The following is a 16,417-nucleotide window of genomic DNA, read 5'->3' on the forward strand; positions in this document are numbered from 1 at the left end:
ATGCCGCAACAGATTGAACATTGACATTGATCTTTAACTACATATGTACACACACATTTACGTGTTGGCTATTTTTGAAAAATGTAACCAACACATTGTTGGGACGGACCTCCAGGACTTCTGAGGATGTTATTTTGTATCCTACCTCTGCTCAAAGGGGGCAGAGTGTCTAAAATACCCACCGTCTTTAATGATGACTTTGTTCTCAGGGATAAAACCTGATTGGCCTTTAGGTAATGTAATCTTATTTGCAGGTCTACCTGCTGCTGCAAAAAAGGCCACAATACACTCTTAGGTCTCTAATAAATCTCCATGAATAGAAGAATGTTTCATCTACTTCAGAGACATTTCTTTCAGAGAAACATTATTCACATTCATTCAAAAGCTACAGCATCTCTTTCAAACACGTTGCTTCTTGAGCAGATATAACCTGTGTATTGATATTTTTGTTTATAATGATACTGTATGCATGTGTGCGTATACCTGTCTCTCTTCAGCTGTCAGGATAAAAGAAAAAATTACCAAAAAAAAGCAACTTTCGAACTTAGAAAAAGCATAACTTGCAGCCACATATTTACATTAAAGATTCATTTAATTGTTTTATAAAAAAATGTAACACTATGTGACATCACATCCGAGTGCTCCTACGTGGGTTGTTTATGTCAACTCTAAGACAAAAAGCAATAAACCATTATTCTATCATAAAGGATTAATGTCATAAATGATTAACAGCTTCTTTATTTAGGAAAGAGCCATCCTTGTGCCATTACCTCAATAATGAAATGAGAAACTTAAAAAACACGCTGCAAGTAAAAACTCATAAAAGATTTAAAAAAAAAAGGTCCAGACAGAAATGTTTTGAAGGTATAAAATCATCATCTTTGAGGCAGGAAAACCAGTAATGAATAACAATTCAAGTATTTTTAAAGATCTCTTTAAGACCTGCAAAAGTAAAAAGTATGAAAGTGGCAAGCTAACCTTTTCTAACCTTTGGAAATCGATTATTTTCTCTCCGGTCATTTCTTCCACAGAAACTTTTCGTTAGTCTTCCACAGAGTCTTTCTCTCCTCCTCTCCTTCTGATCTTTTTTTAACTGTAAAGTTTGTACTGTTGCAAACCCTCTGCACTTCTGCTGGATCTGTTAACCTGTTGATGCTTTCTTCATTGCCCTCATTCAGGATATCCCAGAAGTCTTTGCGGTTGCCCTTTGATGCTGCCTGATGTGCGAGTGTTGTGTGAGACTGTGCTGAACCCGGGTCAGTTCTCAGAGTGGACGGAGGCGGGGTGGTGAGATGTTTGCTTTCCGAGGCCGACGATGATGCAGGGGGTGATTTTGGAGCGCTCTTTTGTTGTGCACCCCTGGGTCTTGGCTTCAACAAATCATCAAGGACCGAAGTGTCTCCTATCAGATCTGTGAGGAAGGAACGATCACTGGAGGGAGATGCGACCTTCGAAGCAGGAGAAGGATTTGCCCCCTGGCCTTGAAAAGGTTTACCGGTCCTTGAAGACAGTTTTTGCTCTCCCTCCCTTTCCTGCGCTGTGGGTTTGGACATCACCGCCGACCTGCCATGGCTGACGTCCGTAGAAGAAGGAATATCTCTGTGTGTGCGGCACAGGAAAGCAGCAGCCTCCCCAGACCCCAGACCACTGCTGCCGGCCTGGTCCAAGCCAAGACCACCACCAGTTCTGAAAGCTCCAGAAGTAGAAACACTAGCTCTCTTTGTCCCCTTATATCCTCTGGCACTGCACACATCCTCCTCCTGCTCCTCTGACTCCAGGCTTGAGACATCACTCAGACGCTCTAGGACATTCTTTTGTCGAGTCTTTCGCTTTTTACAGGCTTCTCGAACATCCTTTCTAGACTTCTTTTGTGGTGCAGAAACATTTTTTTGTGGGATGTTTTGCATCATTTCAGTTTCAGGACTTCTCTTGGTGTATTTATTTCTTCTCTTGGCTTTCGTGTCATCCTTCTGTGCAGTTCTGGTATCTGAAGGAGACTTGGGCGCAGCAGTTTTGGAAGATGTTGAAGAGGATGAAGCCTGTGCGAGGTTCGGCTTTGGGAAGCTGCTTGTGACTGTTGTAGCAAGGTCAGGGCGGTTTAGGGAAGTGTAATACTGTCGCAGCCAGTCAAGTCTTTGGGTTGAGTCTCTCTGCAGAATCTCCTTCGCAAACTGATGCACTGAGGGAAAGCTGAACTTTTCTGCCATTTCTTCCAGCTGCTGCCTAGAGACAAGAACACAAAGACATATATCGGTGTGAATATTGACTGTCAGACAAGAGAGCTGTCGCGGGGTCTCCTGCGGTAAGACATGAAGTCAAAAAGGGACAAGGTGGATGAAACAACGGAGTCTGCTTTATGATGCTTCATTAAGAATGCCTTTACATCAATGCTAGGAGTGGTTGGCGGAATCATACTATCAACAAAAGAGCTCAGAAAGAAGACACTGGTGAACAGAAAAGTTGATGCAGCAGTTAAATCATGAGTGCAGACACACTATGGTCATGCAGAATATAATTATCAACACCCTCTCTTCTTCTCATTGGCTCACTTGGACTTGCTGCTGAAAAATGACCAGGGCTCTTGGTGGAGAACCTCAGGGTAAAGTCCAAGTCACAATGATTGGCTGTTTGCGTCACATACATAGCTCCTCCGGTAGATACCAAAAAGGTTTTCCAAGAAGTGTGAAAGCACATTAAGAGTTTTTTTCTTTGACATTTTCTGTTACATTTACCAGCCTTTAAAACACCGTCGTATGTCATTATCATGTTTAGTCATGATTACATCTTTCAAGGGACAGCAGACTGTTGCTATGCATGATGGACCAATCAGAGCCAAGCCTTTAACAGCCGTGTGATGATGTGCTTTAAGGCACACGTAAAACAACTTCTTTTAAAAGCCACAAGGCCTGTGCTATTAATCTGATCATTCTGCACGTCTGTTAAGCCTAGCCTAAGATGAATAGTGCTCAACTTATTCAGGCTCAAATCCAGACAGCCTTGTAGTATGATATGTTTTTTTTCTGAGCTACTTGGCAGTCATTAAGACTTTGGTCTAACCAGACTCCGGGACAGAAATACTTCAAAGTCACAAGTGCTACAGCTGCACTTTGGTAGTGTTATTACCGTTTGTGGCTTTCAGTGGAAAAACAATAAATAAAAGCAGCGGCAGTAAAACCAGACGTGCATGTGGATTTAAATCATTAAACAGTGAGGTTAATTGAGGGGAAATCAATATAACTAGTGTGAGTTTTCCCTCCCTGGTGAGTCTCTGAGCTGAGATGCAGTCTTCCCCTTGGGGAGTGAGATTGGAGCCGCAGAGGTGTCTGAGTGTCTGAGTGTTGGGGAAGGTAGGGGGCGGAGGTGATGCAGCAGGACAGAGGTGTGTTTTTCGTGTGTAAATGCTTGTTGAGACACGTTTGTGTGTACGTGTGTGTGTGTGTCAGTGTGGGTTTTGGAAGTCCTCAGGCGATCATTTTTGGTTCGTCTCAGGAGGGTTGTGGTTGTGGAGAGGAAAACGTCTGCACTGTTAGGCCTGAACGTAACGGGGTAATCTTTGGCATGATGCTGGGAAATCAGTGGAAGGGAAAGCTCAGAGGTGGTCTATTACTAAACACACACACACATACACACACACACACACACACACACATACACACACACAATTCCTGAGGCCCAGGTGGGGGCGCTCAGCACCATAACTGTGGTGAGATTTTGGCCTACTTCCCTGAACTGCCAGGAATTCTTCACTTTGGACTTCAGGCTTTAAACTCCCTCACCTACTTTCTTTAACTTGTTTATTCCCATGCAAAACTTTACAGAAATGTTCATGTCCAAATGTCTACCGAGGACAACTCCTCCCTCTTTTACCTTTTAATGCACTTATTATTCATAATATTTCTGGGTTTATTATACATCTTAAGTATGCTTTTTCACTTTCTTCGTCCTGTTGTTTTAGCTAACACCCGTACACTGTAAATATTAATGGACTCTAAATGACCTCAGCCATGACGGCGGAGGGTTCCGGAGGCTCATCGACAGCAGCCGCCATGTTGGAAATCCTGACAATCAACCCAACGACAGGCTGAGAGGCGGATTTTAAGCCTTACAACAAACATAGCGCCCACCAGTCAATCAAGTCAGATACACGCCTAACTAAGAATAAAACATAAAAAGGCTCCTGTTCATAAAATCAAACAGAGCCATTTTAAAAAATCAGCGTGTGCCAGTGATGATAAGAACTAGTCAGACCTATTTCATTTTTTTCTACCAGGCTGTAAACACATTAATCTATGCTGTAAAAAAAATGCTTTTTTCCTGTTCTGTGTGTTTGACTCCCAGGTTACACGTCACACCCTCTGACACCATTTCCATACCTGCGTATAGCCTGGGGAGTCTCTCCAATGATGAAGGTGGTGTGCCTGGTTTGGCGCACACTCTTGTCGGTGAAGGTGATTGGATGGTCCACACTGGGCTGCTCAGGTCTCACAGGAGAAGGGTGTGGAGGACTGTCCGGTGGGCTCTCCGACAGGCTCTGGTGCAATCAAACGAGAGGGGAAACGTCAGCGAAGGAAAGGCCAGATGAAGGCTGAACTGGAGCTTGCATTAACAGAAACATAATATGTAGGTTAAGGCCGCTGCATCAACACAAAATATGACTTTTTCTAGGATCTGCAACCTCCTTTAAGACCCTGTGAGGATTTTTAGATGTGAAACGGACTAAAATGAATGTTAATGTCTTTAAAGGGCCTACAAAGGCAAATGGAACCATAACGAATAAGAGTCATTACTTCTATGTGCTTACTATTGTTATGCCTGTCATCCTTGAGCTATGAACAGTACAGTCTTATTTCGAACCACTGGTTGAGATATGTTTTGAAAATGTTGTTCACCTGTCGGCTCCCTCATCAGAACTGGAAACTCTTGATTACAGGTTGATGCCAGAGCACCATGTAACGTAATAAAGGTTCCATCCACTGCAGAAGCTCTCGTGGTTCAGCCACAGTACGAAGTTTAAGTTCAATCTACACAGAACAGATGTGTTTACTGAACTTGTCATCTTGTAGTGAGCATCTGTGTCTGATACAGTGCTGGCAGAGCGTCTTTAAACGTGGAGCTGCCAGACAAACGCTGACAGAGAACAGGTTCATATGACGCTGAGAGGTCAGCGGATTACTGGGTAATCCTGCCAGAGTTCAGGAATTCTTGTGTTCTTGTTTTTTTTTTTTTTTACTTTATTTAATTTGACAATTCTAATTCAATCTGTGATGGCAAGACGTCATCAAAGTTCAACCCCAAACTTCGTCACATCACGCTAAAAATCTCGAGAGCATCCCAGCGAACATTGACAAAATATTTTTCCATTTTTAAATTTCGACATATTTGGACGTGCAGATGCGTTTAAATGGGTCGCCACCCACAACCCGATATGGTTGAAGAATTGGCTGATCCACACCACAAGTTAAGTTGATATCTACCTCCAAGGCGTCTAGAAGGTGATTGGCCGGGAGCTGCGAGTACATCTTGCGTTCGAACACGTCTCGTACAGCCGCTCTGCTAATCCGCTCCTCTGCTTTGCTCCCTCCGACCACACGCTGGTTAGAGTGTGTATACACCACCTCCTGAACGCCTCCTACCGACACAAACATTCATCAGTAATGTTGAACATAACGAAGTCCCAAATGACGAGAGGGAGGGGATGAATCTAACCTAACACGCTGTCAATAGTTCCGTCTTTTCCTTTGCACGACTGGGATGTTTGACCTTTCAGATTTGTGAAGGGAACAGCGTCGGGTGACTCTGCTGCTCTCTCAGTCCTGCTGCTCGTTGAAACTCTGGATCTTTGCGCGTGTGGAGATTTGACTGAACATACTGGGGATCTTCCTTTCTTCACAGGAGGAGTGTGTTCATCATCGCCCGACGATGTGAATGTCTCTATGTCGTCCGTGTATTTGGAGCTGGCCTTGTCCCCGACACTCGCACGTTGCCTCTTTCTGTTGCGGTCCGGCCTTCCCTTCACTCTGTCTCCCCCTCTCTTGTGTGAATCTAAGGCTGCACTCTTCGGCCTCGTCGTTGCCTCCATGTCCAAATCTTCTGACTCATCAGAGCATCCCTCAAAGCGGTGCACTTTTGGGACTGTGGTTTTTAGCTTGGTAGGTTTCCTTTTGTATGCAGGTAAAATGTCACCGTTCTTTCTTTCAGCATCCTCGTTCTTTCTCAACACAGAAACCCTCTTTAGTCTCTTCTCATCACTATTCGGCCCTTCTTCTCCGTCTGTACTGCTGGACGTGTCCCAGGTTCTTGTAGGCAAACAGGCTACACCATTTCCTGGATTGGAGCTCTTGCAGATGACCTCCCTCTTTTTATCTTCATCATCTTCCTCAGAGGGGCTTTCCTCGATAGCTGTGCTACTGTCCCCTTCCACTGACTCTGGTTTCCCTTTGACTCGTTCTAACAGCTTGGAGAAGCCTTGCAGGAGGAGACTCGTTCGACCAGGACTAGAGGATGCATTTCCACTCCTGTTGCCGTCCACTGTACTGGGGTTTGATATCTTCCTCTTAAACCCCTGATCCTCTTCATCCAATTCACTCCCACTGCTGAAGTCCAGTACGCCTCCAGGGACGTTTGATGCATCTCTGCTCTCCTTGGTGGCTTCAACGGGTTGCAAAGGGCAACTTGTTCGCGGACAATCTCCAACATCCTTCAATAAAAATGTAGAAAGAAAAAAGTAAATAAAAGTCGATTGGCACAGAGAAAGGTAACGGTGAATAGACTTGAGCTTGTTTAACACATTTCTTGTGTTCTGACTACTCAAAGTGCTTTTACACCACATGTCAGACCGACCCATTCACACCCTGATGGCAGAGGTTGCTATTTAAAGTGACCATCAGAAATAACTCATCCCATACATACACATTCATACAGCGTCAATGAAGCAGCGGGAGCGACTCTGGGTCGTGCACATCGTACATGTGGCTGCAAGAGTTCTCCTGACTCCCAACTGAGCCGCACCCGCCCCAGGTGAAAAATAAAATCTACGGAAAGATTGATGAGATTTGCACAGAAATCACAGGAAGCCTACTTAACAGTAGGTCACACAAGAATGAGACATGTATACACAGTTTGCAGAAGATTTAGCTTCAAAGGGGACAGTGGTCAAGCCCATGACAGATTGCATTGTGTCATATCAAGCAGATGTTTGCACCATGAGTCATACCTCAAATGAATGTGACATATGTCTTCTTAAGCATAATTGAATTCAAGAAAACAAAGTTGGTGTTAGTGTCCACAAACAGTGATTCTTATTGCACAATCTATGCCCAACAGATGACTCTTTCCTGACGCTGCTGGACTCATCTGCATGTTAGTCTTTACATGCCTCTGTCTGTGCGTGTAAAGGCACCCCAGTGAATTCTGTATTCTTGAAAGAATCTGAATGTCCTCTGTGGAGCGGGAGCCCTGCTTCAAAAAAAAAAAGGGGGGGGGGGGACTTGGCTGGGAACAGAATGATAAGGAGTATTACTGTGTAAATGTGTTCAGTGTGGTCTGCTTCTTCATTAGGACCTCCATGTGATTGCATCCAGCTGTTTCACACAACAATCACCATTCACATCATTTCAGTTTTGCTATAATTGTTTTTCGTTTCCATCTGTGATCTTCCGCATTGTGAGCATCACATACTTATGCTCTATCAAATTAAAAGGCTCCTGTTAAAAGCTACTCGTTTTTACAGTGACAGAAAGCCACAGAGCTGAGGCGAGTCTCACTTAAATCAGGTATAATGGGTTTCTGCAGGAAGAGAGATTCGGGGGGGGGGGGGCTAAACGACCTCGGCAGAAACACATGAAAAAAGTAAACTTCTGCTGAGATTTTCAGTGGTAGAATAATGGTGTGACAGAGTTAAAGCAGTGAGATGAAGATTGTTCCATTTCCACCAAAAAAAAAAACTCCATATGAATCACTTGTAGCCGCCTGAACTCAGGCTAACCACAGCTGCTGAAAGGAAACTACAAACATTTTACAGCCACCTTTAAGTCCGACAGCTGGATGGGAGCCTGATTCTGTCTACAGCTTTATTTTCTCTTTTTTCTTTGTTTTTAAATATCTTGTCAAGCGAGAGGCTGCCTTCCCAAAAATGGGACGTTTGTGTTTTTAGAATAGACTCTAAAAATAATGAAAAGATTTGAAGACAAAGACGAACAAAGGAAGCAATTAAAAAGTTCAAATTAGAGCTTTGGCAGGAAAAAGCTAAATGAGAGATGAGTGTTGGGTTGACTGCAGACAGGAAGGTCCCTGTTTGAGGTACCCCCTCCCCCCCTTTTTCACATGGGAATAGGAGGATGAGAGGGCGGGCAGGCTGGGAGAGAAGATAGATTGAAGGACGGGGAAAGATGAGCGCACTACGTTCTGGGTCCCTGAGAAGGCCACAGTTACTCACGCTAGCGCCCTTCGGCTCCTCCTCCTCCTCCTCCCCCTCCTTTTCTTCACTCGTGTGTGTGCTGGTTGTCATGATCCCAGCCGCCACTTGTCCCTCTCTCTGAAAAGAGCAGCAAAAGTGAGATATTATACATCCATCCAAACTGAAACAATAAAACGCAAAATCCACTCAGGGATGCTGTAGTAATTTAGACAGCATGCATCCTTACATTCTATTTACTCAGATTTCCTGTGAAGTCATTCCTCCTTGTTTCCTTCAGACCTTGACTTATTTTTTTGGTATCCCTGGAGAATTAGTTGACCTCTTACCACGGTGGGCTTTGGCATCAGGGCATGTCGTGGTCTGGCCTATCGTAGTGGCCAGCTCATTGTTGTTGTTTTCTAGATTGCCGGACACTTAAGTTTTGCTCTCTTGAGATATTAAAGACACCCGAGCAAGCAAAATGAGTCAAGATCTGGTGAATACATCCAAGAGCTACTAGAATATGGAGTCAACAAATGGATGCATGTCAGCGTAGGGCTTTAAAAATAATCACAGATGAGAGATGATATTTTTCCCTTTAATTTATCAGGCACTTAGTGATGTTTTAAAATAGAAATTTAAGATAGTCGGTTGACTATCTAGGAAATAACACTGAGTGCAAACAGCCAATGAGGATCTATTTTAAAAACGTCAGTACTTATTTAAGTTAATTTTACCACATATAAGTAAAGACTATACATTTATTGTAAGATTTGTTGAATGTTTTGTAAGACTCGTTATGTGACTCTGATTCTAAAGTGAGTTGAACCAGTTTGATACATTACAACATTAAATATCAAACACTGAATGAACTTGTCAGCTACCTCACCTCTAATATCTTGCGTGTCAGGCACGTTCCTTGAATCTGCAGCCGGAAGAGGTTTTTGATCCCAAACAGCTCCCCCTTGTGGACGCCATGCCCCTGCACTGCTTCAAAGTACCGCCGCGCACTCTCCTTACCCATGACTGAGCTCTGCAATTGCTGTAAGACGAACAAGAAGATAAGAGGAACGCACTTATAGAGACATCTTGAATTGTACAACAGTCAACCGAAGGAATCGTTTGTGGTGCGAGTGTGTCTGTTCCATGCAACACAATCACATTTAAATGTTCAAGTGTTTGCACACACAAAAAGAGCGAAGCTTAAAATACAAAGATGTGCATCAATTGTGCCCTTAATGATTAGTCATGATACCTGCTTGTACACTTGTCTGAGGTATATAACCTCCTCCACAGTCCCTAATGAGATGAGCCTGAGGACAGTCACATCCCTGTACTGGCCAATACGGTATGCCCTGCAGACACACACAAACATTTGAACAGTCATCATGCATGTCAAAGTAAACGTTTGGTATATTCTACAGAAAAACACAAAATATGATTATTTTTGAGATATTTATATTAAAATTAAGAGTAAAATCTGACATGGCCGCCAACATACCTGTCAATAGCTTGGAGGTCGTTGGCAGGGTTCCATGTGGGGTCAAACAGCACTACGACATTTGCCCCTACAAAGTTTAGACCGAGACCCCCCGCCCTAAAACAACACACAGTCAGATGTTTGTGAATTCAGAGTTTTGCATGTTTGACATGATGGAGGTGTTCCCAATACAGCCCATGTTTGCAAAGCTTTGGTGTCTTCACTGTTGGTTCACAAATCAAGTCGTTTAATTTGACATTAAAAAAACCTGTATTTTTTACGTTTGACTCACATGGTGGAAACCAGGCAGAGGTTGATGTGAGAGGAGCTGTTGAACTTTTTCACAATCTGGACTCTCTCTTTGGATTTGGTGGCTCCATCCAACCTGCTGTAGTCCAGCCCCTCGGCCATGCAGTAGCTCTCCAGCACATTCAACAGCTGATGGGTTAAAAAGATAAAACCAAGTATTGGGAAGAGATAAAACAAAAATGTATGTATTCCAGCTCATCGTCAAGGTTAAGGGTTTGGATGAGCTGTGCTAAGCTTTTCTTTTAGGCTTCAGTGTTTTCAACGATTGTTTTTTAATGATGTGCTTTTAATGTTTGTCTTCACATGACCATTATTGCCGTCTGTCTGGATGTGTTGCCACTGACCTGACCTGCTTAACTGTTGTCTTTTTCCTATGAAAATGAAGATTGATTCATTATTTATGTATTCAGATACAAGGTTAATGATGGACAAACAGTGTATCCAGCAGGGCTGCTTATTTGTAGTCGTAATGTCGAGGTAACACTGAGTGCAGTCAAAAACTGTGAGGACTCTGTGATTACCAAAGAGAGTAAATCAAGTCATTAAAACATGACCTTATAGAAGCCAGAAGCGTTGTCTAACATTCTCAGGTGAGTGTTAAATCGAGTCAGCAGAGTCAAATAATCTTAAAAATCTAAACACAGCTCATTTAAAAAAATGTAGTTCATGAATAAACCATTCCCTCTACACGTGTGGCTGTTTAAAATGTTTTCAAGCCTGTTCATGCACTGAAAGACGGGACTGATGTGACTGACTGTAATGTTCTAAACGCAGCAGGCGCACTCTCACTAACTGTGTTGAGATGACATCACTGTGAGCATCGACTCATTTCCATTTCATGAAATCACTCAAAGTTTGTTTTTATGGTGGCTGGATGGAGACCTGACGCGGGACAAACACAAACACGCTGTGTGGGCACATGCAGAAGAAGAAGCTCTTCTCACCTTGGTCGACAGAGAAAAAACAAGGATTTTATCTTTCTTTTGCAGATAATACTTCAGCAGCTTTTGTAAAACCTGCAAAAGTAAACACACAAAGAGTACTGGTTTGTTCAAAGACAGTGAGACAGCATTGAAACACCAATGAACAGGCCTTCATCTACCTTCATCTTTCCACTGTACATGGGGTCCGACAAAGCCTCGAACGACTCATCTTTGCATCTCTGCACAAACTCTGGAAACTTCTGGAACACTTTTTCACAAACTTTTCCAACATACTTGTCCTTAAAGAAGCAAATGAGTTGTTATACATAACCGAATCAATCCAAGCACTTTTAGGTCTCAGTGCTCATAAGTGTTTCATTCTAAATCGAATATCAAGTCACATGTTCTCACCTGTTTCTTGCTGGTGCCAGCAGTGGACTGAAGCAGTGCTACATGGTTGGCAACTTTCCTCAAAATGGCCAGGTAACTAAAGTAAAGCCCCTTTATTTCAACACCTTCTGAGTTAGCCTGCAAAAACGACAACACTGATATTAATTGAGGGACTCTATTTTTGTCTATTTTTCTATTTTTGTTCACGTTTTTTGGGGGGCTATTTATGTATTTTTTTTTAAGAGATACAGTCATAAACCAGGAGGAGAGAGAGTGGGCTGAAACAACACAAAACATGACATACAGCACTGTCAGAAAAGAGCTGAACTAACTAACCTGATAGCAGCAGCGTCTGCGAGTGCGTTCACTTTGACAGTCACATTTCTCTGAAGACCTCAGCAGTAACGTCACATCTTCAGTGTCCAGCACTGCCTGATACACGCTCTGCTGGAAGTCTGTGAGAGAGCAGTAGACCACCTAGGAGCAAACAACAGACATCAAAGCCCTGTCATCTGGAGAGTATGATATTGGAAGGTTGTATTTGTAGTTTCTAAAAGATTAGAGAGGCTGCTTCACTTCATCACTCTTACCCTGTCATCTTTCTTAGGCAGTTGATCCTTGATAAGAGCTTTAGTTCTTCTGAGGAAATAGTGGGAAATCTTCCTCACCAGAGCTCCGACAGTCTTTCTCCCCGTGGCTAGAGCACGTTTGGTGGCACTGTGTCTCTGACCTTGTTCAACTGGATCTGAAAACTTGTTCTTGAAATGACCCAAGCTTCCAAGACAACCAGGTATAGCCCTAAATAGAATACATAGAAATACAAAAACTTTTTATTTTCAGTAAACAATTCTCACATGACCAAAAACTAATTAATGTAAAACTTATTTGAACTACGACATACAAAAGGTGGCAAATTGTAAAACATATCATTTAAAAGTAGTTTTAAATATGAAAATGTGAAATATGAAAATGTATTGCAGCATAAAAGTCTCTCTACCAACCAGTCCATGACACACCACAGCTCCTCCAGGTTGTTCTGTAAGATGGTGCCAGTGAGGCCAATTCTGATCTGATAGAAATGTAAAAATGAGGCAAGCATGAGAACGTGGTCTAAAAGCAAGCTTACACTTCTAAGCTTTATATTCTGATAGTAGCAAGTTTACATGTGGTTTTGGTACAACAGTCATAGGAACTGGGGTGGCTGTGGCTCAGTGGTGGAGTTGGTCATCTCTCAACAGAAAGGTCAGGGATCAGATCCCCATCTCTTGCAGTCATATTTTGAAGTGTCCTTTGGCAAGATGCTGAACTTGCTTTGCTCCTACTGCTTCGGCAGCAGCGTGTTATTGTGTATGAATGGGATTAGCTCAGGCTAAAGAATCATGAGCCTGCTGGGATAGCTGTTCTATCCATAGGTTGGGGGTTTCAGAGGTGGAAGACAAGGGGGAAGGAGGCAGAGGACTTATATAGGTCACATGCAGACCAAGGCAGCAGAATAAAATGAAAAAATAAAACAAGACAATCAAAAAGAAACCGTCCGTGTGTGTGTGTGTGTGTGTGTGTGTGTGTGTGTGTGTGTGTGTGTGTGTATAATTTATGCTCTTGCCATTTATCTGTGTGTGCATACATTATGTGTGATATGTGCTCAGGCAGCAGTAGTGGGGATGAAGCGACTGGGTTTTGGAGTAATGACGACAGTTAATATTTATGGACCCTTTACATAGCAGCCTCAGCCATCAGTGTGTGAATGGGTAAGTGTGACCTGCAGCCTAAAAGGTGCTTTAAGTAGCCAGAAGACTTAACAAGCTCAAGTTCATTTACTGATCTCCTATTGATCACTAGTAAGACAGAATACTGACATAATCGTACAACATGATATACCATAAAGCTCACTGACCTTACATCTTAGATCCTTCATGGCCTGAGTGATCTGAGAGTTTGGATTTTTTATCTTGTGGGCCTCATCCACGACCACAGCAGACCAGTCTATGCTGGATGAAGTGAGAGGTTTTAATCACAGTGCAAAATATCTTTAAAAAAAAATAAAAGCCCAACATACATAATCATAGGGAAATAATGTGTTAAGACAAAACCAGTGTGTTTCTCACTTGTTAAACTGATCAAGACAAAGACGCAGAGTTTCATAGGTTGTGAGAGCGATCTCAGTGCGTCCCTTCTTGATACGAGCCAGCTCCTCGTCTTTCTTCAGCCCGTGGACCACCACACACTGGAAGTGACCCCATGTGTCCAGCTCATCTTTCCAATTATAAAGCACTGAGAGTGGGGCCACGATGAGGAACACCTACACAAGATCATGGAAACACCGAAAAATGTTGGATTTATTTCTGTAGATTTACAGCTTACATTTAAGAAACTCATTTTATTACCCACTTTGTTTGGTTTACTTTCCCTGCAGGGCTTTTGACTCTGCAGAAACTGAGGCCTGTTGTTCTCGACGTCTTCCCATGTGCCTGTTTTGTGCAACACAGCAGCAAGGAAACCAATGACCTTAAATAATATCAGAGAGGCGGGGGGAACAAAAGCGAGAGAAACAAACAGGTGAAGATAAATGTAACCACTTCAAGAATTTGGATAATAGATTGCACTTAGTACCTGCACAGTTTTTCCCAGGCCCATGTCATCTCCCAAGATACAACCTCTTGAATGGATGTAGTTGCTGTAAATGAACCTGATGCCTTCTCTCTGGTAATCCCTCAGGTATCTATTGATGGTGTAGGGGACTCTGTCTCTTTCAACACTGTTCAGATCTAAAGGGACACACTGTCTGGGGTCTGTGATGCTGCTGGGAAACATAGGTTTCTCCTGGGTGAAGCGATCCGAGCAGTGTCTCACAAGTTTGGAGACGGGTACTGGTTCCTCCTCCGCCTCCTCTTCGTCTTCACGGCCGTCAGTGAAGATCACCCACACTACGGTTTCATCGTCACGGGAGGTGGAGGAGGTCATTCTCCTGATGGTAGTTTCTCGCAGGGTGCCATCTCTAGGGTCAGGAGCCAGACATCTGTCACCTTCATGCCACGTCACTGTTCATTCATAAGCTCTGCATTAGTGAACTGTGCTTTATGAAATACAACGAGAGCTCACACAGAGAAGGTTGACACAACGATTTTTTTAAGTAAAAAATCAAATAGCAAATACTTTTCAAAAATATCGAATCCCTCACACACTGATAAAATACATTAGTATTAAACTATTAGTTTTACTTATTAAATCTATATTTCATGCGACAGATGTTTATGTATTTACGACCTCGAAAGTTTTAATGCATTTTAAATTGACTCTGCAAACCACGTTCTACTCCTGTCGTAAAAAGGTGTTCTACGAATAAATTATTATTGTAAAACACTGCAAAACAGTTAAAACATCACCCAAAATAAGGTTAAAAATTGGCAATTCTTCTAACCTTTTCCAGCCGCAGAAGTTGAAGCCATCATCAGGATTCACTCCAGCTCTTCTTCTGTTCACTGCTGCATGCTAGCAAGCTGGGTTAGCCGAGCTAACATTTTAAGATGCAACAAAACGAGCGCTGTGTCTTCGTCTTGTCATCCTGGATTAGTCTCTTTCACTTATCATCTCATTTGAAGTTTATTTATCTGATTAAAAAGGCAGAAACACAGCAGTCCCAGCCCCACTGCTGCCTGATCAATGTTTATGTATTTTAACAACCACCACCGCACTTTCGAAGCAACTATAATCTTACTTATAATATATCTAAAAGGCAACTATGAGTTAAAGATTAATCTAATATCTTCTTAATAAAATCATAGTATTTGTTTTCATACCGTATTTTTTTTTTTTACCCCCCCCCCCCCCCCAAAAAAAACCCCCTTACTTTAGGACATAGTATCGAAAGTGCTTGTTAGTATCGAAAGTGCTTGTCAGAATTTTCCTTGTTCTCTTCCTCTCTCCTGCTCTTATCTCATTCTCCCATCTACTCCTCCTCTGACTTATACTCAACAGTCCTTGATGTTTTCAGGTCTACATCTTATGCTGACACAAAAAAAAAACATAAATCAAAAGTATCGCCTGTTTTTTTTCTTCTAACTTTAGAGCAACTTTCATGGTTAAGAACCAAAGACTGTATATAAATATTGAAAACCTATCTCAGGCAGTTTACGTCTGTTAACTGGAATATTTAATCTGTTCGGTTTCATAAAAAGTATTACTGTTCAAATATTAGCTGATATTTAATGTGTTTAACATAACTTCAAGAGTTGCTCCCACTGACACAATTCTTCAATTCTTCAAATAAATTCTCCTTCATCCGTGTCAGACTTCATAGACTAATCCAGTCACTAATTAAGGCTCTTCACGTCAGACTCGTCGCCAGAGCTTAGTTTTTTGTTTTTTTTGGGGGGGGGGGTGTACATTTAACTTAATATATCTGATCAAATGTATTCAATATGCGTCATTGATTTTGTGGCAATGATTTAAGTAACTTTTAAACAACAATGTTTAAGATAGTATCTGATTATTTTGGTTGCATTAAATATAATCTTTATGTTATGTAATTCTAAATTAAGAGATTCTTTAATGAATCCAATTTAATAGAATTAGCCACTTTTTAGTTGACAAGCACCTCATGTTATTTTGCACCTTTCTTCTGCTTTTGAATTCAGCAGCTATCGTCTGGTCACAAGACAAAGAAAGTGCAAATAATTTAACTCAACAGTTTCATTTGGTTGACAAAGGAGAGTTTCTTTTATACTGTAATGTTAATGACAACTTGTGGGTGTATGCTGCACTTACGTGCAGTCTATGATACTACATTAAAAAACAAAATTAGCAAGCAAAGTAATCCAGAGTGACAGAGACACTGTTGAGGTAAATTATGCATGTTATGTTAATGTAGGCAAGAGTGTGATGGTATTGCACCATGATATCAGAAAGATATCACGTGTATTA

The 16,417-nt window shown here is 42.1% G+C and overlaps 1 protein-coding gene across 1 annotated transcript; it reads right to left on the reverse strand.

Annotated features, from left to right (window-relative positions):
* Nucleotides 1-573: 573 nt before the first annotated feature.
* Nucleotides 574-15,294, reverse strand: ercc6l2 (excision repair cross-complementation group 6-like 2). Its single transcript, XM_079342628.1, has 20 exons — nucleotides 14,916-15,294; nucleotides 14,108-14,535; nucleotides 13,886-14,002; nucleotides 13,603-13,796; nucleotides 13,392-13,485; nucleotides 12,499-12,566; nucleotides 12,088-12,295; nucleotides 11,834-11,974; nucleotides 11,519-11,635; nucleotides 11,287-11,406; nucleotides 11,129-11,200; nucleotides 10,168-10,313; nucleotides 9,897-9,992; nucleotides 9,651-9,750; nucleotides 9,285-9,437; nucleotides 8,435-8,533; nucleotides 5,707-6,697; nucleotides 5,475-5,629; nucleotides 4,374-4,531; nucleotides 574-2,223 (listed from the first exon to the last, which is right to left on the reverse strand). Exons 1-20 carry the CDS (start codon nucleotides 14,944-14,946, stop codon nucleotides 1,017-1,019), a joined length of 4,695 nt encoding a protein of 1,564 aa, XP_079198754.1. The 5' UTR covers nucleotides 14,947-15,294; the 3' UTR covers nucleotides 574-1,016.
* Between the last annotated feature and the right edge of the window lie 1,123 nt (nucleotides 15,295-16,417).

Source organism: Symphodus melops (genome assembly GCF_947650265.1).
Source record: "Symphodus melops genome assembly, chromosome: 1".
NCBI lineage: Eukaryota > Metazoa > Chordata > Actinopteri > Labriformes > Labridae > Symphodus > Symphodus melops.

Excerpts from the sequence above, each read along its gene's own strand:
- ercc6l2 (XM_079342628.1), bottom strand. The coding sequence starts at position 14,946 with ATGATGGCTTCAACTTCTGCGGCTGGAAAAG. Across the intron at positions 13,486-13,602 it reads TGTCTTGATCAGTTTAACAA|CATAGACTGGTCTGCTGTGG; the intron begins GTGAGAAACACA and ends CACTTCATCCAG. Across the intron at positions 8,534-9,284 it reads TGACACGCAAGATATTAGAG|AGAGAGGGACAAGTGGCGGC; the intron begins GTGAGGTAGCTG and ends TGCTCTTTTCAG.